The 24,669-nt window shown below is 38.3% G+C and overlaps 1 protein-coding gene across 3 annotated transcripts in view; it reads right to left on the bottom strand.

Moving 5' to 3' along the window:
- Nucleotides 1-24,669, bottom strand: part of ARHGAP15 (Rho GTPase activating protein 15) — a 725,608-nt gene that overhangs the window by 600,152 nt on the left and 100,787 nt on the right. For all 3 annotated transcript variants that reach the window (XM_055398711.2, XM_088829189.1, XM_088829187.1), the window contains exon 4: nucleotides 11,033-11,094. In XM_055398711.2, coding sequence (XP_055254686.1) covers nucleotides 11,033-11,094 — 62 coding nt within the window. The remainder of the gene's footprint in view (nucleotides 1-11,032; nucleotides 11,095-24,669) is intronic.

Raw genomic sequence — 24,669 nt, 5'->3', positions numbered from 1 at the left:
AGCCCATGAACCAGGCAGTCTTATTATTTAAGAAATACTTTTTGTAATGCTATAGCTTCCATGGGTCATGATTCCTCTGATGGATCTGGGCAAAGTAAACCGAAGACCTTCTGGAAACTATTCAATATTCTTCATACCATGAAGAACATTTCTTTATTCAGGGGAAGAGGTCAGAACATTAACATTAACAGGACTTTGAAGAAGGTGATTCCAACCCTCATGAATGACTCTGAAGGGTTCATTCAAGGTTTCAGCAGAGGAGTGAGTGCAGATATGGTGGATTTAGCCTGAGAACTAGGATTAGAGGTGGAGCCTGAAGATGCAACTGAATTGTTATAATTTCATGAAAAACTTTAAGGGATGAAAACTTGTTTCTACGGATGAGAAAATAAAGTGAGTTCATGAGATAGTATCTATTTCTGGTAAGTTTCTGTGAAGATTGTTTAAATGATAAAAAAGGATTCAGGATATTACATAAGTGTAGTTGACAAACCAGTGGCAGAGTTTGAAAGGACTGAATCCAATTTGAAAGAAGTTCTACTGTGAGTAAAATGCTTTTAAACAGCACTGCATGCTACAGAGAAGTTGCTTGTGAAAGGAAAAGTCAATTGACATGGTAAACATTATTTTCTTATTTTAATAAATTGCTTCAGCAACCCCAACCTTTAGCAACCACCACCCTGATCAATCAGCAGCTATCAACGCTGAGGCAAAACCCTCCACCAGCAAAAAAATATTATGACTCACTTGTTTGTGAGTCATATTGAGGCTCAGATGATGATCATCATGTTTTAGCAATACAGTATTTTTTAATTAAGGTATATACATTGTTTTTTAGACATAATGGTATTACATTATTAATAGACTACAGTGGAGTATAAACATATATGTGCTGAGACACCAAAAATATATAACTGTCTTTGGTGCCTTATTATCTTTATGGAGGTGTCCTGGATCCAAACCAGCCATATCTCCATGGTATGACTGTACCACTTTCTTGGTTAAGGAGAATGTCCATGTCAGCTTTCACCATAATTTTGGTCCTAAATCTCAAGTTATAGAATCTAGAGTGCAGAACCTATGGCAAGGTACAAGTCATCTGGACTGCCTTATTTACTATTTTACCTAATGATAATTAGAAGGATTGGTCAAAGGCCCACTACTCTCAAGTGCTGTTTTTCTCTTGAGAATTGAACTGATTTAAAGGAGTCATGGACTGCCCCCCTCCACCCCGCCCCCTGTAGCTCAGCTTTAAAGAATCCACCTGCAATGCAGAAGATGCAAGAGACATGTGTTTGATCCTGGGGTCTGAGAGATCCCCTGGAGGAGAGCACGGCAACCCACTCTAGTATTTTTGCCTGGAGAATCCCATGGACAGAGGAGCCCGGCCTGCAGTCCACAGGGTTGCAAAGAGTCTGACACACTGAAGCAACTTAGCATATACCAAAAGGAGTTAATGATGAGACTTTCAACTTCTCGGAAGAAGCCAGAAGCAGGGGTGTGCTTCTAACTATGACACCACCTCTGTCTTTTTCCTGCTAAGGGGTTATTCTGGTTTGTGATGAGCAGACTCACATGTACTCAGTAGGCAGTCTAAAACCAGAAAGTGTTTCAAAAGCCTCTCATGTAGGAGTGACTGAGAATTCACCTACTGGGAATATATTTTACCTTATGACATAGGTCAGGACCTTTATCCTCTGAATAAAGACTTAACTATTTTCTTTACAATATCTTTCAAGTCTATTCCCCATTTGATGTGTTTGGCCCTCTGTGTCACCTATAATTCTCAGGATATCAGCAGAAAAGCTTCTCACCAGTTACTCTAACACAATGAGCATTTGGATGGCACTGTCAGCTCTGGAAGGGGTGTGAATTGGATCAGCTCGCAAGGTTTTGCCTTCACTTGAAATTCTAATGCTTTCTACATGCCATCAAATCCTTATAGGTGACAGTTTTTCAGTATATTGAGACTCAGGAAGTGAGTAGCTCCTTCAAGTGTAGAGGGCTTACTTACACAGGACTTTTAAATAGACCTTTTGAGGAAGAAAGTGATTTTCAGAATGAAAAGAAAAGTTTCTCTACTTTCTTAGCACCCTCAAAGAAGGGAACACCATACCTGGCCTCCTAGAGCTTTTCCACTCCTGGGCACAGTATCTGTGGGTTGTGTTTGTTGTTGTTAGGCTCTAACCCAGTCAAGTCTGACTATTTTTTTGTGACTCCATGGACTGTCGCCTGCCAGGCTCCTCTGTCCATGGGATTTCCTTGAAAGGATACTCAAGTGGATTTCCATTTCCTTCTCCAAGGGATCTTCCTGGCCCAGGGATCAACCTGTGTCTCCTGCATTGCAGACAGATTCTTTACCACTGAGTCACCAGGAAAGCCCATATCTGACATATAGTGAGTGCTTATCAAAGTTTTTTTTTTTTTCTTGTTGTTGTTATGTTTTGATATTTGGTGGTTGTGGGGGGTCCTTACCACAGGGCATGTGGAACTTCCCTGATCAGGAACTGAATCCATGCCCTCCATTGTGGAAGCTCAGAGTCTTAAACACTGGACCACCAGAGAAGTTCTCAAATATTTTTGAATAAAAGAATATATGGGTTCTCAAATTTCAGAAGCATCACACATCTAGAGTCAGACACAACTTAATGACTGAACAATACCAGTGACGAAAAGGCTACAAAGCACCTTCTTCCTTTTCCCTTATTTATTAATTGCCAAGTGTTTTGACAAGTCTTTCATAGAATCATTTTAAAACTATCTAATGTTCCTGGTTTAATACATCTTTTTTAATTTATAATTCTAGTGGCATGACCTGAGCTTTCTCCAGAGGGATTCCTGACTTCTCAGATGCGTGTCAATAAGATAAGCTGGTAGGCATGCATCAGTTCTCACCCTGTGCTAGGTATGGCACCTGATACTTTGTATAAATCAAGTAATTTAATCCCCATGCCAGTCACAACTATCTACTGAGCATCTACCACAGGGAAGATACAATTCCAAAGACTGCATATATAAAGGCAAACAGCAGAGACCCCAAGGCATTTACCTCTAACTCATTGGAGATAGGTAGTAAACATGGGAACAAATAAATTATCCAAATAGCATTGGGAGGTGGGCATTAATCCACAGACTACAGATAAGAGAACTGAGGCGTTGTGAGGTTATATCCTATCAAAGGGCATCAAAGTCATAAATATGGGATTCCTCCAAGTCTTCTGAACCTTGAAGGCCACACTCATTCTGCTGCATCAACCATCTCTAGAGCAGATGGCACATAACTCTCCCTCAGTCATACTGCGCTTGTTATGGAATGCTGAATTGGGAGCCTTTTCAGTCCTACCTTCCCAAGATGGCCAGCAGGTAACATCATCCATTGATGGGAGCCAATTAATGCATCAACATCTCATCATCTTAAATTTGAGGGCATTCTTTTTTTTTTTTTTAATTTTTCCACACAGAGAGATAAAAACCTAGATGTTGGATAGACTTGTGTGTTAAGTAAGACACATAGGTCAGGAAATGTCCAACTTCAATAAGTCAGATGTCCTAGGAATAGGTGAAAAAGTCTCCACATAAATTTATAGATAGCAGTTAGGTAAGGGATTGACATTAATGCTAGTGATTCAGTACAGGAAATATATCCTGTGACAATAAATGCAGGTATTTATTTTAAATTTTTGTCACAAGATATCACATTTAAGATGAGGGAGGGGGTGGCGGTGAGGATCCTTAATGTAATTAAGAAAGAGGAAGAACTAATTTCTAATAAGGACAAGCAGTTAATGCAATTGGTGGGACATCTTCTCCAAGTGACACTTTAGAGAACATTCTTAAAATGAATCCTGACTTGTCAACGTAGAAAGTAAAACCAAAACCAAACAAACAAAAAACCCCAAACCAAAGAAACTAAACACAAACATCAGCTTGACCAAAAATTCTTTGCATTCTATGAAATGGACACCGGATGGCAGCACATAATAAGAGCAACTTTGAAACTGCTCATCTGAAGAACACTTGATGGAAAATGGCTCTTAAAATATTTGTTATCATTGTTAGAATCTGTTAGCTTGGGCTTATGTTGAACGGATTCATCTACTCTAACACTTAAGTTTTATATATTACACTCACCTCTCCAGTGCCTTCTTTGCTAATGACATGATGGCAAACCAGAAAATCAAAGGAAAATAGACGTGAGGTTATTTTGTAAATTTCAGACTCTCTTTGCTGTTGCTTGCCTCTGTTATCTGACTTGGTTACACTGGATTTGAGTTGATTCTGCACCCCTGGTGGGGGGATGAAACTGATTTACTCCAGTGTCCTTGACCGATTTACTGAACAATCACTCGGACACTGCTAAATATTCTGACTAGTTCTCAAACTGGTATGCAAGGAACACATTTCTTGTCTCATATCCTAAGCTTTTTGTAATTTGCCTCTACTTAAAAAAATCAAAGAGACACTGGTGTATAAACATATACATCGCTGTTACTACTACAAGAAATGTAAAAGCTTTCTATTTTCACAGGGTTAGTAGAAGTTGGAAATTATAATAGCATGTATTGGAAATCATGAAACTAAAGGAACCTTTTACAAAATAACTCCTCTATTCCATTCTCCCCAAACTTTCCCCCTAGTCCTTAGTACTGAACATAAAAAGAGAGAAAGGCAAATGCAACCTGGAAAAATTCATTAGCATCTTGAGTAGAAAATGCTAAAATAATAATAATGTTTACATTAGGGGGGTACTTTAGTACCATGTTCCACAGGAAGTCTAGTCTTAGAAACAATTGTTTAAAAAGAAGAAAAACAAAGGTTTAATAGCTCTGGGGCTCTGGGATGAAAATGAACACTGGTAGACATAACACTATACTACTTTTATTTTTTTCCAAATACATCTGTGTGCATCCTTTCATCCTCAAGTACTTCTTTCCACTCGCTCTGAAGAGCAGAGCAGAGTGAAAAGCCACATGTGATAAGATGCAGAAACCACAAATGAGATGACGAAGGGGAGGGCTTAAAATGAAAGGTGTAGGAGGAGAGATAAGGGTACATGCTGTCAGGGGCCTTTTATAAATTAAAGAATTGAAAGCAACCCTTCGCTAAGGTCTCCGAGAACTTCAGAGAGACATGAGCTACTTCTCTTTGGGGAACAGATGTAACAAAATGCAGGAATTTCTAAACTTTATCAGAAAAACACACTTTCAATGTTCACAAAGAAAATCTAAAGTTGAATGCTGAATGTCTTTGTCTTTCAATCCTGTCTGGGGAAACTTCTAGAACTTCATTTCAAAAGAAAGCTAAATTCATGGCCCTTTATAGATGTAAGATATAGCCGAGGTGTTCTACTTTCCACCAACTCTTGCTGTATTCAGAGATAGGTCAAACTTTTCTTTGAAAGAAAGAATAAAATACATGAAAAAGGGAAGGAAGTTAAAGAAAAAAGAACAGGATGAGGGGAAGAAAGAAAATAAGACCACAAAACATGATGTGGATGATCTGTCATGGATTTTTGCAACCCCATGGACTGTAGTCTACCAGGCTCCTCTGTCCATGGGATTTCCTGACCAAGAATACTGGAGTGGGTTGCCATTTCCTTTTCCAGGGGATCTTCCTGACCCAGGGATGGAACCTACGTCTCCTGCATTGATGGGTGGGTTCTTTACAACTGAGCCACCAGGGAAGCCTAGAAAATTTATAGAGATTAATAAAATAGTATTTGTTAAGTGACAGCTGAAACCCTTGTTTCGGCTGATGGTATGAAATAAAAGGACAGTTTTTGCTTTCTGGCCTCAAACATCTTCTAGCAAGAGGGAAAAATCTAACCTACTTCATACAGAGGACACAGCTAAAATCTGATACCGACTATATATAGAGTAAGAGTGGGAGAAGGAGAAGTTGGTACAAGTGACCAAGTTTCTCCATTTGTAAAATTGATAGCAGTAACATAGGCTGTTTTAGAGTATTATTTCAGTGTCACTGGTAAAGCAATTATCTAAGTACTCCACAGAATAAGTATCTGTTATTATTGTTATAACACATTAAAATTTATAAAAAGATATATAAAGTTCCTTGATAAATGGGGACAAGACCATGGCAAGAAATTTTACATAAGAAATACAAATTATAGCAACTATGGTATACTATTGAATAGTTACTAAATTATCAATGAGATAAAAACTATACAACTTTTCAGTTATGATTAAATTGATCATTCTGTTGTTAGTTACAAAAACATACAGACTTCTTGGGCAAGCAGGAGGGCTATACATAAACAGTCATTAAAACAAATACGGTCTTGTGATTTAATCAAGACTTTTAGGCTTAGAATTTCTGTTAAGAAAATATAAAAGCAAGCAATAGTAGGTTTGCTGCAATTATAACTATTTTAGTATAAACTTGAATCAACTTAGAAATGTAATAAAAAAGGAATGTAGAAATGGCTTGGTGCTTTATTGTCCCATCAACATTGTATGATATCATATGTTATTAAACATTTTGACTATATCTACAATTTTCAATCTATAAAGTCTTTATAATTTTAATATAAAAGTTGACCAAGGTATATACTACCTGGTACATATTAGAAATTGTCACAAGAAAAGAAAAGTGAGATACTTAACTGAAACACCAACCAGAGGAATAAAAATATTAATAAAAGCAACACTATGTTCTATAGATATCAACTTGCAAAGCTGAAATTTAGTAAAACTATACACCAATGAGATTGTGGTGAGGGGTGATCTCTGCATTGTGAAGAGAATATGAACTGATGCATCCATTCTGGAGAAAGTCTGGCAGCAGCACTCAATGGATTTATAACTATATGTGCCTTTACCATCAAGCAGTCCTTTGTGTTGTTTAGTCACTAAGTCATGTCTAACTCTTTTGTGACCCCATGGACTGTAGCCCAGCAGGCTCCTCTGTCTATGGGATTTTTCAGGCAAGAATACTGGAGTAGGTTGCCATTTCCTTCTCCAAGGGTTCTTTCCAACCCAGGGATTGATCCCATGTCTGGTGTGTTGGCGGGCAGATTCTTTACGACTGAGTCACCTGGGTTTATGCCCCAGAGAGAATTTCTAATATATTTGTAAGGAGACATACATGTGTCATTTATTGCAATGTTGCTTGGGATGGAAGGAGTAGGGACAATTTAAGTATCCACTCCTGGAAGACTGTGTAAGTAAAATTTGATGTTGCACACAATGGCAAAATGGGTAGAAGTTGGATGAAATTACTTTGCTTTAAGTATACAGCTGCAGATAGATAACCCGATATTGACTAATGTTGAATGAAAGTAGTACAAAACAGAATGAGGCTTATAGCCCAAAGCGCTCATTCTCTCAGTCATGTCTGGTTCTTTGCGACCTCATGGACTGTAGCACTGAGGCTCCTCTGTTAATGGTGTTTTTTCAGGCAAGAATATAGTAAGTGGGTTGTCATTTCCTCCTCCAGCGGATCTTCCCGACCCAGGGACTGAACCCGTGTCTCCCGTGTCTCCTGCATCTCCTGCATTCCAGGCAGATTCTTTACTGCTGAGCCACCAGGGGAGCCCCTATAACCCGAAAGACTTCTGCAATTTAGAGCATATTCACTTACATGCTGATTTCTAGTATGCCACACATATAGCCTAATAAATATATGGAGACTGGGTCTGAGGAACATACATCCTACAGAGGATTGAAGTGAGGAGTGTAGACTGAGAATAAAATAAACCCAGCTAGGAGTCTTGCCCAGAAAGATGATACAAGGCCACACACTGAAAACGACAATCAACTCAATCTGTTCACCTGAGCCTGAAAACACAAGGAAAGGAAAACTAAAATGTATATAATTTTAAATGAAAAAAAGCTGAAAGAATGTATAATTCCATGGAAGATGATTGAAATAACAATGAAACACAGTACAAACTAATGTTTATATGAATTTAAACTAGAACATATAAATGGTATGTAAACTGATTAAACAAACAAACAAAACAAATACAAAATGGTAAACACACTGATTGAAGCTACCGAAAAATGTGTTGTTCATGCGAGCTGGTGAGGGAAGAGGCCTGGTTCTGCCCTTTTAATTTTTCTTGACACCGCCTTCTAGGAAAACAGTTTATAAAAATGGATAATAGAGGGCTTATGGACAAGGACATTGTACAAAATTTGCTTGGAATCCCTTTTAGGATCTCCTCCTCTTCCTTGCATGAGGCTAAGGTCCAAGATCTACCAAAGCTATCACCTCCTCCTTTCTACCAAGCCCCAGGGAAAGGCTGAAGTGGTAACTTTGACAAGCCCTTTTCTATCCTTCTTTGGATGTGACGTCCACACAGCTGGTAAGGTAAGAAAGGGTTTGGTTTATCCTGGGAAGGCTTATCGCTGCACCCTGCACACTCCTTCCACGGGCTAATATACCTGGGAGTGAAGTCCAGGGGAAAGTTGGCACTAGGTTGGGTTAGTCAAAGCATCCCTACTGCCCTTTCAGAACTTAACACATTAAGTCAGGTTCTCCATTGGAGCCTGGACTAGATGAGTCTTTGAAAACAGTATTGCATTTGATCTTGTCTCCTGTGTATCTCCCTCCTTGACCCTACAAGGGAGGGTGGCTGCAGAGATACTGCAGTGCCGGGAGCCAGCGAGGGAAATCCTACCCGTGGCAAAGGTCAACTGGGGAAGAGGCCTGACGGCAAAGGCTAATCAGGACTCGAGGAACCCCCTGGACTTACCTGAGCATCTACCCCAAAGAAAACCGGAGTCTGACTGCTTTACTATCTTACGCCTCTTACCAGGTCCTCTAATACTTACGGGGGCTTACCCCCAACCACCTTTCTCTGAAAACATTAATTCAGAGCTGTAGTTTAAAAGTTCTCCTCGGCTTAATAGGAGTGTTCCAATCCAAGCCCCTCTGATAGCTTTCTAACTTGCATGACAAGTTTGTCCGGGCTCTTACAACTATGAGTGTGACTGTTTATAGCCTCCCAGCCATGCAAGGACAGAAAGCCTAATATTCTAAACTACAGGAATCTGTTGAAGAAGTTAAAATCATTAGAGTAGTACTAAAAAAGATTTCATTGTTGAATCAATGCTTGCTGCAAAGTTTCCTCTATCCTTGGAAATATATTAATCACATATAGAGAATATAAGTAGTAGCCTTTGATTTAACCACATCAGATCTTAAGTTAATAAATTCCTTTCTTGCAGCTCACTACACCGGTGCCTTATAGGAATGTAACTTTGTTATGTGTCTAGCACCTGACTCTAGGAAAGTCACCTTAAAAGAATATAAGCCTTTTACTTGCTAACTAACCTATTGTTAGGAGAGAGGGCCATAAACTGTTAGCAGGCCCCCTGGCCAGAAGATGATGTAAACCACCTAAAACTTTTATCACAAGACACACAAAAATAAGCCCTGATCCTGATAAGGGTCGAGACTGCTGACCCCACGTGATTTTGGCGTGACTCTATACCTCCCTTTCTCTGTTTCTTATGCGCATAACTTAGGGTATAAAAGCAGCACTGGAAAATAAAGTTTTGGGCCTTGCTCACTGAAGCTTGGTCTCCCCGTGTCGTTCTTTCTCTTTTTCCGTCCTTTTCTCTATTCTCCTTTTTCTGGTTGAGATCTTTGGAGCGCTGGGCCCTCTGAGTTTACTTATCTACCTGGGCTTCTAAGACCCACTCGAGGGGGTGCCCTGGTGGGTGCCTCCAGTGATTCGAGAGGGCGCCTGTGGCCTACGTAAACAGAGCAAGCCCCGTGCTGGGGTTTTATTGGTTTCCAGTGTAAACCAAGGAATCATCAGCCCCTGTCTCTCTCTTTCTCTCTCTCTGACGCCGACGCCGTTCATCCCGAGGATACCCTGGGCCATATCGAGGCTGGTCCCCGATACTGCAGAAAAGTGGTCTAGGAGAAGGTTGAAGGCCCTGTTTACCCCAGAATAAAACACAATATTTTAAATGCTCTTTAAAAGAGCTTTTAAAACCTTACCCCAGAATAAAACACAATATGGGTGGAAAATAGATTTGTTCTTTAAAACAGAAAGAGTTATTTTAAGTAGTGGAATTACGGATGATAGTTTTCTCCAATTTTACTTACTTTAAATAAATATATGCTTACTCCATTATAGCAGGCAAACAATAACATGCTTCATTTTCTAGTGTTGGCCAGAGTTCCATCCCAGTAATAAACTATATTATACAATTAATAAGTGTCCTATTGTGTAGCTAATTAGTACATTTGTCCTTTATGATTTTAATGGTTAATTATATAGTCATGAATAAATGCTTTGTCTCCCACTATGAGTACTTTCTACATACCTTTGCAGTTTGCATTTAACCTATCCCAAAACTAAGTATATTATAAGACTTACATGAGAAATAGGAGACATTCTAAAATACAGATGTTTACTTCTAAATAGCCCATACATTAAAAAAAAAATGTGTAGCATCACTGACTACCCTCCTATCAACCTCATTTTTTATTATTAAAGTTTTTTCTTCCTGTCGCCTAAGGAAATTCTTCCTGCATTGTCTAATTTCTCTCACCAACTCTGTCACTCTCATCTCCAAATGCAGCAACTTCCAACTTTTTATCTAAGAGATAATATTATTTTTCTCCCATTTTTCTTTCTCAAATGATTTTTATTGAGCAACAAATGCATCTCAAAACCTCCATCCTTCAAAAAATTATGCTCTCAATGCATTATAGGAGATTTTTTATACTGCAAATTGAATCCCTTCATCCTTTAATCTGTTAATCACAGAAATTAAGACCCGCTTTCTTATTTCTTTGCATATTTTTTTTTAATTTCAAGTTTTAGGGGATCATGAAGCACTTCATTCATATTCTGTGCAATAAAATAAAATGTAGTGCTTTGTTGGAAAACAATAGTTACATTAAAAATAATGTTGACCTTAGTGATAACAGAGAGGAATATTCTAGTCCTGCACCATAGGGCCTACCTTTCTAAACAATAACAGTGACACAAATTGAGGAGATGGAGAACTAACATAGTTATATAAAAGTGAATTTAAAAAAAGTTTATTACCTTAGTTTCTTTCCTCCATCTGCAATTTTAGCTTTTTGAAGATAACCTTCTTTTTCAACCATCTGCAAGAAGAATGCATATATTAAAACTGTGACAAACTCATACGCATTATTAGTTTGAATGAACCTATGCTTTCCAACAGTCACTGCAGTGATGGAAGTTTCCAGTCATAGATCTTCATCAATAATGCATATATAGCTTATGGGAAGTGCCTGCAAGATCATAGTCATTACAAGATGTTAAGTATCCAAAAGAAAGATTACAAAGAGTAATGTGAACGATTTGTTGAATAGTGATACACCTTTACTCACACTTCCTTCTGGGCATTGAAGTCACTTGTTTACAAAATTGATTAAAAATGGTAAAACAAAGATAAATTTAATGTGTTCCTTAATTTTACTTATCATCCTTGGAAAAGTTTCTCCTTTTCACCCCTCATTTCTACTTCCCCTTCCATGTACCTGCTGAGGCCAGTGAGAGCAAAAAATCAATAGAACCACGTAGCTGGTAAAACCGGAAGAGCATTAAAACCCTGACATTCCATGCATTTTGTTCAGCTAGCTACCAAGAAACACGGTAGCAGCATTATCTCATTGTCCTCCTCCATGGGGTGGGCTTGCTTCCTTTCCTATTTGTATTTATTGGCTTTCACTGTTAATATAACTGCATATTGCTTAAGAGAGATTCAACTCTTCCTTATCACTCCACAGAGATTTTTGCGGAGTTCTAAGGTAAATATCGGAGAAGGCAATGGCAAGCCACTCCAGTACTCTTGCCTGGAAAATCCCATGGAAGGAGGAGCCTGGTAGGCTGCAGTCCATGGGGTCGCTAAGGGTCGGACACGACTGAGCGACTTCACTTTCACACATTGGAGAAGGAAATGGCAACCCACTCCAGTGTTCTTGCCTGGAGAATCCCAGGGATGGGGAGCCTGGTGGGCTTCCGTCTATGGGGTCACACAGAGTCGGACACGACTGAAGTGACTTAGCAGCAGCAGGGTAAATATATACTGAATGTAAGTTGTGATGCAGTGACATCCCAGTCACAGATGGTGACTGCAGCCATAAAATTAAAAAACGCTTACTCCTTGGAAGAAAAGTTATGACCAATCTAGACAGCATATTAAAAAGCAGAGACATTACCAATGAAGGCCCGTCTATTCAAAGCTATGGCTTTTCCAGTAGTCATGTATGGATGTGAGAGTTGGACCATAAAGAAAGCTGAGCGCCAAAGAATTGATGCTATTGAATTGTGGTGTTGGAGAAGACTCTTGAGAGTCCCTTGAACAGCAAGGAGATCCAACCAGTCCATCCGAAAGGAAATCAGTCCCGAATATTCATTGGAAGGACTGATGTTGAAGCTGAAACTCCAATCTTTTGGCCACCTGATGTGAAGAACTGACTCATTTGAAAAGACCCTGATGCTGAGAAAGTTTGAAGGTGGGAGGAGAAGGGGACGACAGAGGATGAGATGGCTGGATGGCATCACCGACTCAATGGACATGAGTTTGAATAAACTTGGGCAGTTGGTGACAGACTGGGAGGCCTGGAATGCTGCAGTTCAAAGAGTTGGACAGAACTGAGCGACTGAACTGAATTGACTCCCATCAGAGTCTGCAATAGATGTTTTAATTTCTTAGTGTCCTATTTCTACCTTCCTCTGACAGTCCTGCACTCTTCTCATCCCTAGTTCTCACCCTCGCTGCAACTTTTCAATCTTGGTGAATTGCCAGCAATCTTGACCCGTGTCCCATACTACATGTTGTAAGCTTTTAGGAGTCACCTGCCTACTAACAAACGACCATACCCCTCAGTGCCATCCCACATGCTTTCCTCCTGACTGTAATACTTCACTCCCACCATACTGTCATCACATAAATTTCCAAATATATTGAATCCACTTTAAAATGTATTATGTATCTCTGTTGTTATAGAGTTCTTCCATGTTTCCTCTGCAATCTCTTTTAAACGCACTTTTCTGAACCTTCATTTTTAATTCTGCTGTCATCACTATCATAGGGCTTTTTGGGTTGTACCTGCACCTGTGCTGTGACTCTTCCTTTCACATCAGGGTTCCCAGCAGATTGAGTACTTGCTGTACCAATGATTACAATAATAAATATTGTTTGAACAAATGAGTGGATAAATGATGAATGAATGGCTGCTCAAATGTTTATCTAAATTTTTATAGGAAACTGGGTAAGCAAGCAAACAACAAACAAACAAAAAACAACTATGTGTGCATTACAGTAGATTAAAAAAAGAGAGATTTGGGAGTGAGCTGTCCCTGGGTCAGGAAGATCTCTTGAAGAAAGAAATGGCTACCCACCCCAGTATTCTTGCCTGGAGAATTCCATGGACAGAGGAGCCTGGCGGGCTACAGGGGTTCCATGGGGTCACAAAGAGTCAGACACAGCTGAATGACTAATAGTTTTCTCAAACCACTAAAATTTCATCAGTTAAAAAACTGGCTATTTACAAGACTCACTCTGATATGAGTGAGTTCTTTTCTGATTTATTATTATATTCACAATACATATCACGATACTTAGCTTTCAAAATATACTGGATGAATACATATTTTAAAAAATAATGAAGATAATGAAGATTTATGATAATCATAGGATACTATTTTTCACATAGCTACATTTACAGAGAATTTCTTTTATTTCAGCATATTTTCCACAAGCTTAGAAGAATCTAAGGAAACTCTCTTAGATAACTTTTAGAATCATGATGGTCAGTGCTGCCTCTTTTGTACTTAGATATATCTATTCATTTGCTTTAATCACCTTTTTATCCTAATATATACAGTCTCTTCTTTTAGTGCCAGAAAATCTTATTTGTATATCCCCTAAATCCATATAATACATTTAGTAATTAACTTTGGGCATCACTAGTTTCTACAAACATTTGGAAGAGCAATTAGCATCACAGAAGATGTCCCTTTCTTTATGAATGTATACTTAGAAATTTTGTTGTGTAGCAAATAATAGATGGTTGATGGCTGGATGGCATCACCGACTCACTGGACATGAGTTTGAGCAAGCTCCAGGAGTTGGTGATAGATAGGGAAGCCTGGTGTGCTGCAGTCCATGGTGTCACAAAGAGTCAGACACGACTGAGCAACTGAAGTGAACTGAATGAATGATAGATAACATTTACCATTTTATTTAAGATTTTTTCTGATGAAAATAAGTTACGAAAAGACTGGATCTATCTACCAAAAACCTACAAAATCTTTCAACCCATAATAAAATGTTATGCATACGCTATTAGCTAATAATATTGCCTCCCCCCAGAAAAAAAAAAAATCACTAAAAGGCTACTTGGTGGATATTTAGTCCACAGAGATGTATTATTGATGACCACTTGTCTAAAAAGAGAAGGAAAATGTGAAAGTAGAAACCTAATACTCCTGCAGGGAGAAATCAACATAAGCTGGCTTGAGTTATATACCTTAAAATTCTCTCTCCTTGAATAAGTAATGTTTCTCTATGCACTGGACCTTTTCAGGATACCTGAGATTGAGGCCAGGGGCTGGATTTCTCATGCTGCTGCTGCTGCTGCTAAGTTGCTTCAGTAGTGTCCGACTCTGTGCGACCCCACAGACAGAAGCCCACCAGGCTCCTCCGTCCCTGGGATTCTCCAGGCAAGAACACTGGAGTGGGTTGCCATTTCCTTCTCCAATGCATGAAAGAGAAAAGTGAAAGTGAAGGCGCTCAGTCGTGTCCGACTCTTCACGACCCCGTGGACTACAGCCTACTAGGCTCCTCCGTCCATGGGATTTTCCAGGCAAGAATACTGGAGTGGGTTGCCATTACCTGAGATTGAGGCCAGGGGCTAGATTTCTCATGTTAGGCTTCTATAACATTGCCATCAAACAGGCTGAGTCAGTTTTCATGGCTTTTGATCAATGCAATAGAGTTGCCAGGCATGTCCACACAGAGGTCCCAGAGAAAACAGGTAAGGAATCTTCTTTTATATTATCTTCTAAAGTTCAAGTTGCCTTTCTGGTCATTTGGAGACACTAGTAATCTTTCTAGTGTGTACTTTTACCTATTATATTTATTTCTACAGTGCATATTTTTACATATCTGTGTATCTGCATATACATTTTACATGTAATTATATACATGTGCAACCATCATGAACTATTCCCTTCTTTGTTCATTTCTCTCCATTGTTTATTTCATACTTGATATACAACCCTCTTTCAATACATTTTTAAATAACATCCCCATCCCCTAAACACCAGTTGCTCTGCTCACAAGGGGACTGCAAAGGCTAATGTTTCTGCTGCATTGTCACTTCAGTCATGTCTGACTCTGCATGACCCTATGGACTGCAGCCTGCCAGGCTCCTTTGTCCTTGGGATTCTCTAGGCAAGAGTACTAGGAAAGGTTGCCATGCCCTCCTCCAGGGGATCTATCCGACCCAGGGGTCAAAATCTTGTCTCCTGCATTGCAGGTGGATTCTTACTGCTAAGCCACTGGGGAAGCCCCACAAAGACTAATAGGACAGCCTTAATCTCTTTGAGGTTTATATCATTGTGAGATCATGTCAAGATACTCCTATTCCTCTTTTGGAGGGACTGGATATCATACTTGCCTCCAGTTACCTCAGAGATGAGAACAGCTTTTGTCCTGGAATAGAAAACTCCAATCAGTTTTCCTATACTGAAAGCACTGCATTATTCAAGTCCCATGCTGAAAAATGAAGTTTCCATGATGTACACTTACTTACTTTATTATTCCTTGTCATCATATTTTGAAATAATTTTTCATTTTCCAAGCACTAGGAATCACTTATTCCAGAAGGATCATAGGAGCCAAAAGAAGTATTAGGGCAAGCAAAGATTGCTCTGTATTTTGCATGTGGGTTTACTAATTAATATGTACCATATTAATTATTTTAATGACTTATTCCTCTTTTAGGTTAATCCCATGGTTTGGATGGACAGTAATCTATAAATTACAGTGGACTATGTTGGTCATCTAGGACCCAGATGGTCTTACCTCTGGTAATTTACAAAATTATGTTTAGGTTTAGGCGTGTGTTTCCCTGGTGAGTCAGATGGTAAAGAATCTGCCTGTAATGCAGGAGACCTGGGTTCAGTCCCTGGGTTGGGAAGATATCTTGGAGAAAAGAATGGCTACCCATTCCAATAATCTTGCCTGAGAATTCTATGGACAGAGGAGACTGGTGAGGTACAATCCATGGGGTCACAAAGAGTCAGACACGACTGATCAACTGAAACATTCATTTTCTTTCACTTTGGGATACCACATGCCAAGTTCCAGGCCAGCTGGAAGTTCTTTAAAGTTGTAGCATTTCCTAAACCATATACTTAAAAACATCAACCAGTCTTTAGATGCTGAATCTGGCTTCTTGTGCTATTTGTTCAATGTTCCTCAGAAGCCCTATTTAATGTTAAGTGGCAGGAAAGATCAGCAATTTGTCCAGATTGGATGCCAGCCAGTCTGCTAGCAGTGAGGGAGTTCTCAGCAGACACAACTGCACAGAGATACATATGACAAGGATGAATGGTGGTGGGATATCCAGATAGCACCTGTTTATCAGCCTAAGTTGGAAGCCAGACACAAGGCAAGAGAGCAGAAGACAACCTGTGATTAATGCTAACAATCAGGCAGAAAGACCAGACTAACCATAACTACAGACACTGCAATTTTTTTTTATGTGAAGTCTTCACGTAGTTCTCAGATAAAAAAAGTAGAATTGAAAACAATAGAGTTTCATCTACACCAGTACATTATAAGAATTCTGTTGAAATACATGTTTATAAATGAAAATAAATTGAATCTAAAACTTTCAGCGCATTTTCACAAGAAAAGACTGATGTTTAGTACCAGAAACACAGAGCCTTCGCTCTGCTGATGTATGTGAGTGGTTGCTCTTTTCTCCTTTGTTCTGATTCCTGTGTTCACTGGCAATCTTCTGACTCCTAATTCAGCTTCCTCGGTCCTCTCACATAGAATGTGATGGACCATAGTCAACATCAGTAATATACCATTACAAATTAATAAATCAGATTTCAGGTTTATACAGCAGATTCTTAGAAATTTCATTATGTGAGGTAATCTCATTGTTGTTTAGTTGCCAAGTGTCTGACTCTTTGTGACCCTATGGACTATAGCCCACCAGGCTCCTCAGTCTATGGGATTTCCCAGGCAAGTATACTGGAATGGGTTGCCATTTCCTTCTCCAGGGGAACTTCTGGACCCACGGATGGAACCCTCATCTCCTGCATTAGCAGGGGGATTCTTGACCACTGGGCTACCAATGAAACCCTAGGGATCATCATCTCTGTAAACACTGATAATATTGATACATATAATCTATCAAGATCCACCAAACTGAGACAGGACTCAGGCCTGAACTGGAGAGAACCCTCCAAAGTAGTGGCACCTGTGAAAGTTTCTGTATGACTAACCTGCTTCCTGGGAGAACTTTGTATTGAATCCCCATAACTACACACATGACCTTCTATAATTTTCAAACAGATTTTGCGTTTAACACTTTTCCAATTTAGTAATTAGACACATTATATTTTTTCTGAACTTTCAATTGATCACAGTACTTTGCTGATAATCTTATTATTGATAATTTCTATCATAAAGCACAGAAGGAGGATATCTGGTTACATCATATTACCCCCTAATGATGTTTATCTTGGAGGAGGCAATGGCACCCCACTCCAGTACTCTTGCCTGGAAAATCCCATGGGCAGAGGAGCCTGGTAGGCTGCAGTCCATGGGGTCGCCAAGAGTTGGACACGACTGAGCGACTTCACTTTCACTTTTCACTTTCATGCATTGGAGAAGGAAATGGCAACCCACTCCAGTGTTCTTGCCTGGAGAATCTCAGGGACGGGGGAGCCTGGTGGGCTGTTGTCTATGGGGTCACACAGAGTTGGACACGACTGAAGCGACTTAGCAGCAGCAGCAGTAGCAGATGTTTCTCTTCCTTTTTAAATCTCTTAACTTTTCCACTACTCACAGAAATAGAAATTGTGTGTATTCTTTCCACTGGCTTTCTTTTCAAAATTATTTTTATGGTTCTGTCTTTAAAATAAAAAATGTATATTTTTAATGTGTACAAATGATATTTTGATTTATATAGACATAATGAAATGTTTGGGCTTCCCTGGTGGCTCAGTGATAAAGAATCTCCCTGCAATGCAGAAGGTGTGTGTTCGATTCATGAGTCAGGAAGATCGCCTGGAGAAGGAAACAGCAACCCACTCCAAAATTCTTGCCTGGGAAATTCCATGGAGAGAGGAGCCTGGAGGGCTACAGTCCATGGGGTTGCAAAGAGTTGGACATGACTTAGTGACTAAACAATAACAAACAACAACAGTGAAACGAGATTACTATAGTCAAGCTACTTAACATATCCATTTCCTCACACAGTTACCTTTTTAAAATTTTTCTGTGGTGAGAGCATGTGAGGTCAACTCTCATAGCAAATTTTCAGTGTACGACAGAGCCTTATTAACTGGTATAATCACCCTACTGTACAGTCAATCTCTAGAACTTAGTCATCTACAGAACTCCACTGGCTCTCCCTCTCTTGCTCTACTTTCCTCTTTGGGACTCACTGCTTACAGTTTTTTTCTTCTCAGCTTCCAATTATTTCTGTATTGACTCTAGCTTTCTTGCTACATCAGATCTGCTGACCGTGTGTGTGCTCTTGTAGTGGAACAGAAACAAAAACAAGGGGGAAAAAAATCACCTTCAAAATGTAGCTTATCTATATATCGTATAAAGTACTAATTTAGAATATAAATGCTTAATTTTAGGGCCATCTACATATAGCTGGAAAATGAACTATGATGCTCTTGGAGACATGAAATATAAAATCTCTGTGTGACAAAGATACATAATTAAGTGTGTGCATACTTTTAAAAAGTGGTAAAGCAAACTTCTAAAGTTGAAAACAATAATTACATGAAAAGGAGAATAGAATAAAAATGATGCTGTGTCATACATGAGCAGTGCCTATAAAGGAGTAATTAAGCATTCTTAAAGATCTGGAAAAGCTGGTCTTGACTTTAGGTCTTAAAGTTAGGCCTGGTTTGCTGAATGCAAATTATTTATACCCTGCAGGGTGTGTTGTACATTGCTTTCATGGGTTTTCTCCTTCTTTTACTCTCCGGATAAGAGAATATGTTGTGCTCTGGGGATCTGCTGAATGTCTTGAACCGGTTTTCAAATGTTGGGTTTGGCAAAGTACATATTATGTTTTGCCAAATGCATTTCCCCATCATTTTAAACCCCTGTGTATTTCAAGGGAAATTTTACCCACATGTCTCTGATTTATTTACCCTTAACTCATCAAAATATCATCTTGAATAAGCTAGCATTTGATGTTTAAGAACCCCCATAGCCTTTCATCTTGTAACCAGTGTGTTTCATTTGGTCACCACCAAAAAAATCCAGGTTCTATTTGGGAAACAGGCTGATGAGGGCACTCCTTTCTGTCTCAGGAAATTCATTCTTTTGGAGGTTCTCCTGTACAAACACATCTCCTTTCCCTTCCTTTTTTCTCTCTTCTTCCCTGAATTCAATTTCTTCGTGCCATTGATGCAAATATGGTGTTCTTTCTTTAACTGTTATTGGGATTCAGTGAGAATGACCTTCCTGGTTATTGTCTGGGAAATTTACTAGCATAATTCAATTGTTTTGTTATGACTAGTTTTGGTCAAGGCAATAGGGAAGATAAGATTGCTCAATGTTAATAACTTTTTTTACTGTTGTTGTGTGTATATTCTTCTCTATGTAGAGTTAAGTGAATTTCAAATGTAGGCCTGGATGGGAAAAGTTATTGTAACCGGTTTTTGTATTTTAATGGCTTCTAAACTCTTTAGCATCATCTGAGAACTGTCTCCCTCTACCCAGATTTCTAGATTTATATCCCTAGTCATTCTACCACTTCCCTGGTGGCTTAAACAGTAAAGTGACTGCCTACAACGCGGGAGACCCGGGTTCAGTCCCTGGGCCAGGAAGATCTCCTGGAGAAGGAAATGGCAACCCACTCCAGTATTCTTGCCTGGAAAATCCCATGGACGGAGGAGCCTGGTAGGCTACAGTCCATGGGGTCGCAAAGAGTCAGACATGACTGAGCGACTTCACTTTCCTTCTTTCTTTTCTAATCAGTGTAGCATTCATGCAGTTTTTCCAATATAACAACTTTGTTCTGACTTCCAGACCTCTGTACTTGCTAGTCCTTCTGTTTGCAGCATCCTTCCAGTTATTTGCTTAACAAGCTCTATTCACCCTGTAAATCTCAATTTAAATGTCTCTTTCAAATTGTGCTTTTATAAATACTTAAGTAGGTTCTCCCTCTCTCATAGAAACTTGTTTGTCTGCTGTCATAGCATGTTGTGTAATTTGCACTTATAGAATTATGACTTTCTTTATTTGTTTAATATTTCTCTTCAACCCTGGACTGACAGGCCCTCCAGAAAAAGACATGATTATTTAGCATATCATATCACATCCAAACCTAGCACAGGGATGGCCTCAACAAATATTGGAGTTAACACACTCCTACACAACACTGTAAAATCTATATGCTGATAACATTTTTTAAAAGAAAATAAATTTAAAAAAATAAAAAAAAAAACACTCCTGTTTGAGTAAAAGAAGGACACATAAAGCAATGAAAACTTGGAGATGGTTGTATAAGGGTTCTTAAATTATATAACATTATTAATATACTACCATCTTGAAGATTTGGGAGAGTGTTTTTTCTAAAAACCTAATTTTTATCTTAACAAAGTAGAATTTTGAAAGACTAAAGAGCTTTTGGCAACTTTTTTTTTTTTTTTTTTGCAATTTAAGGAAAGCACAGCCTAATCAATAGAACGATTCCCCCCAAAGAGGCTGTCCTTTGTTTTAACATAAGAAATGCTGTATGCTCACAATGTCTTTCATCCTTAAAGCCCTCACAAGTATTAATTAATCCACAAAATGATATCTGGCTCCAAAAGGTAGAATCTGTGACTTAAGGTTTATCTGCAAAAGCCTGCTTTGCCCTCCAGCCATGGCAACTTCCTGAGCTCTGGCCTGCAAATCCTTCCAGCTTAGGAGGCAGCAGATGATTCTCTAAAACCTGCCATAGGCTTTTGACTCCTGCAGGGTTATCCCCAGACATGCCTTATATACTTTTGATAAACATAAAGATGATAAAGATTTAACATGCTGTAAACAGGGTTATTTTTCTTGAATATTTCATTAAAGGAAAAAGGGGAAATGCCCTGAAAATAATTAGGTCTCACAAAGAGTTATAGTGTGAAATATACAAGATCAGGAAACAAACACATATTAGTACATTTGACGTTTCATGTTTAAAATCTTCACTGTGTTACAGAGCTGGTTAAGAAACAACACAGCTTCTCAGAAAATAATTTAGTCTCTTGCATTGATAGCATATGGATTTGCATACCAAGTGTCATAAGTGACGTCCGCTGTCAGTGAACTGGGTAGTTTGCACCCTGAGATTTCAGGCTCTGACTGGGAATATATTTTTGCCAGTATTCAAAAGAAATGCATTATGTTGCTGTTTAAACACGTTGATTGCAACTCCTTTCTTAAAGGGGAAGTTAAGTGGTAAAGTATGGTTACCGAAGGGTGACAGTGTCTAGGGGATCACCCATCATAGCAGACTCCACTCTCAGAAAGTGAATTATTTTCCTCCAAAGGGAGTGGGTGGAATGGAATACTTCTTGTCAGCTATGCTTAAAGTCAAAGGCTCTCATGATTGCTGGATAATGTTCAAAGAAGTTCTAAATATGAGAGATAAAGGAAATGAGATTTTTAGCACAAAATGTGGGATATAAATAAGATCAAAGATCTAGATGGTAAAAATAATGAGTAATAACATCTACTTAAAGGATTTTACTATTTTCTAAAGTGTTTTGGTATATATCATTTTATATATGGTAGCTCATCTTGGTAGGTATTGGCAAGGAAAACCACTGCAAGAACTTATGGATGACTACAGAAGCAAAACTGAGGCAGGGTTGGGGGAAAGAAAAAGAAAGGTAGAGACAGAAGGAAGGAACATGTCAGATTGTGGAAAAAATATTTGAATCTAGGTTAAAAATAAGTAGACAGTTTTATTAGGCAAATATAAAAGCAGCTTTATAGGTTCTGAAAAAATAATTCAAGTTTTGATGTAAACAGTAATGGATAACTAAAAATCAATCCAAATTTATTGTTAGAAGGAATTGGTGATTATTTTCTCATTGTCTATCATAATGGAGTAATTCATAAGTAAGCCTTGTAGGGAGAAGATAAACATTTCTATCTTCAAAATAACATTAAATAAGCAATTTAATTCAAGTAGAGACTGATGAATAAAAGTTGAATCTAACCTCTGTTCACAAGGGAGAACGAGAGCTAAACAAGTATTCATAGAAAGGATCCAGGGAAACCCGATGCAGACACAGAAAATAAATTAGTTGGTAGTTCCAATAGAGTTTTTAGAGCTTGTGTGTGTGTATGTCTGTGTATGAGTAAATAGAGAGAGATTGAATAGAAATGCAGGGAAAGAGATTTAGGGAGACTGCAAGCTAAAGAGATCAACAAATTACTGTTTTTATCCTTTTATCTAGCAGTAGTTCCCAATGCCACTTTTCCAAGTTTATCTGATCTAGAATAGTGTTTTAAGCATATAAATGTATTTTTTCTTAGTTACATTATCCATGATTTTAGATCTTTTAAAAATAAGTTTTATTTATTGAGAATTGAGGCTGCAGAGTCAAGGCATATAACTACCAGACAACAAACCAATAAATAACCTTGAAGTTATGAAGGTACATTAAGAAAACTGTTTCTGCAATATTTTAATTCTTTCAATATTAGTCTATGCTTTATATATAGGCATAGCAGAAGTGTACCATTAGTTGTTGGTTAAATTTATGTAATAATCATAATTTTAATTTTTAAACTTCATAATTAATACATTTTCATGTAAAAATTTGAAAGTTTATAGCATTTTTCAAATATAATCTCATATATATTTGAACATATAAAATTACATATAATTTCATACATATTTATATTACATACACACACTCATATAGCTTCATTTTCAGTTTAACTTTTGCCATGTTTCATCAAACACTTCAGAGAGACATTTGCATGTGCTAAACTTAAAGCATTTTATTTATATGTACTTTATTTGTTCTGTAAGGCAAATGTATACAAAAGAAACACCATTACTTTTCTATTCACTGTACAGCTATACTGTGCCAGGCCTTCATGAAGTTTTAATAATAAAACAGTAAGTGAAGCATAGTTCTCCCCTCAAATACCTTACAATGCAGTAAGAGAGATATAAAAGGAAATGGGCAATTTCAATGTGATCAGCGATAGACTCAATTTAGAGACAGAGGCAAGGAAAGCTGCTACAGAAAGGCAGAATAAAGAAGGGCTACCTAATTCAAAGTTTAGGAATCAAAGAAATACTTTTCAGGGAAAATGTTCCCTAAGTTGAAACCTAAGTGGTCAGTTTTGAAAACAAGATATTGTTATATCTAATTAAATTTTAAAAATGCCTTTCACTATGATTAGCAGTCATATATGTATTAATCTCTGAAATCAATGATATTGTTTTAGCAAATCTTTAATATCTTATTATTAAACCAATTGACATGTGTGTCTTTTACGAACAAACACTAGTGCCAGAAACAATGTAAGGGGAAGTATGATATAATAAAGAAAATACAAGTCATGACCCCTAACTTAAAAGCATTTATAGTCTAGCCATGGAACAAGTCCATTACCCATGAAATAAGAGTGGACAACACAAAAGATTGTTGAGATGAAGGAACTATAATTGCTACAGAAAATCCGAGCTCCTTCAGGGTAACAGCCATGTCTTAATCATGTTACTTTGCTGGCTTGAGGGTATGTATTTGGCAGTAGATAATAAATAAGGTAAATCAGGGCCGTGAGAAAGTCTATAGACTTGATGCTGTAGAAAATAGGAAGCTGCTGAAAGTTGTGATTAGGAGAATGAAATAAGGAAGCTTCTATTTAAAGAAGGCTGGTGTGGAATCACTGCAGATCAGTGGGAGAGGTGTGGTGGAATACAGTGGGGTGAGACCAGAGCATTGACAGGCCTGGGAACATGTGCCTGTATACATGGAAATAAGATGAGTGAGCATCACACCCACTGTGGAGAAACCCCTTCAGAAAATGCTGACTTACATGAAGGGTCATAGGGTAAATAAAGGATCCAAAGAAAATGTGTTCTCAGCCTAGATAAATGTTTACTACTAACAGGGACGTGGCAGATTAGGAATTTGGGAGTAACATGTACACATTGTGTGTGTGCTAAATTGCTTCTGTCGTGTTCGATTCTTTACAACCCTATGGACTGTCTAGCCTGCCAGGCTCCTCTGTCCATAGGATTTTCTAGGCAAGAGTACTGGAGTGGCTTAGGACCTACTATATATATAGTACAGGGAATGCTGATTAATATTCTGCAATAACCTAAATGGAAAACTAATTTGAAAAAGAATATATAGATATACCTGAATCATTTTGCTATACACTTGAAGCTAACACAACATTGTTAATCAACTACACTCCAATATAAATTAAA

This window comes from Moschus berezovskii, chromosome 2 (assembly GCF_049115385.1).
Source record: "Moschus berezovskii isolate FMDL1 chromosome 2, NW_MosBer_1.0, whole genome shotgun sequence".
In the NCBI taxonomy this organism is placed as follows: Eukaryota; Metazoa; Chordata; class Mammalia; order Artiodactyla; family Moschidae; genus Moschus; species Moschus berezovskii.
Note: the sequence above shows the minus strand (reverse complement) of the source record. Positions and strands in the feature narration are given on the sequence as shown.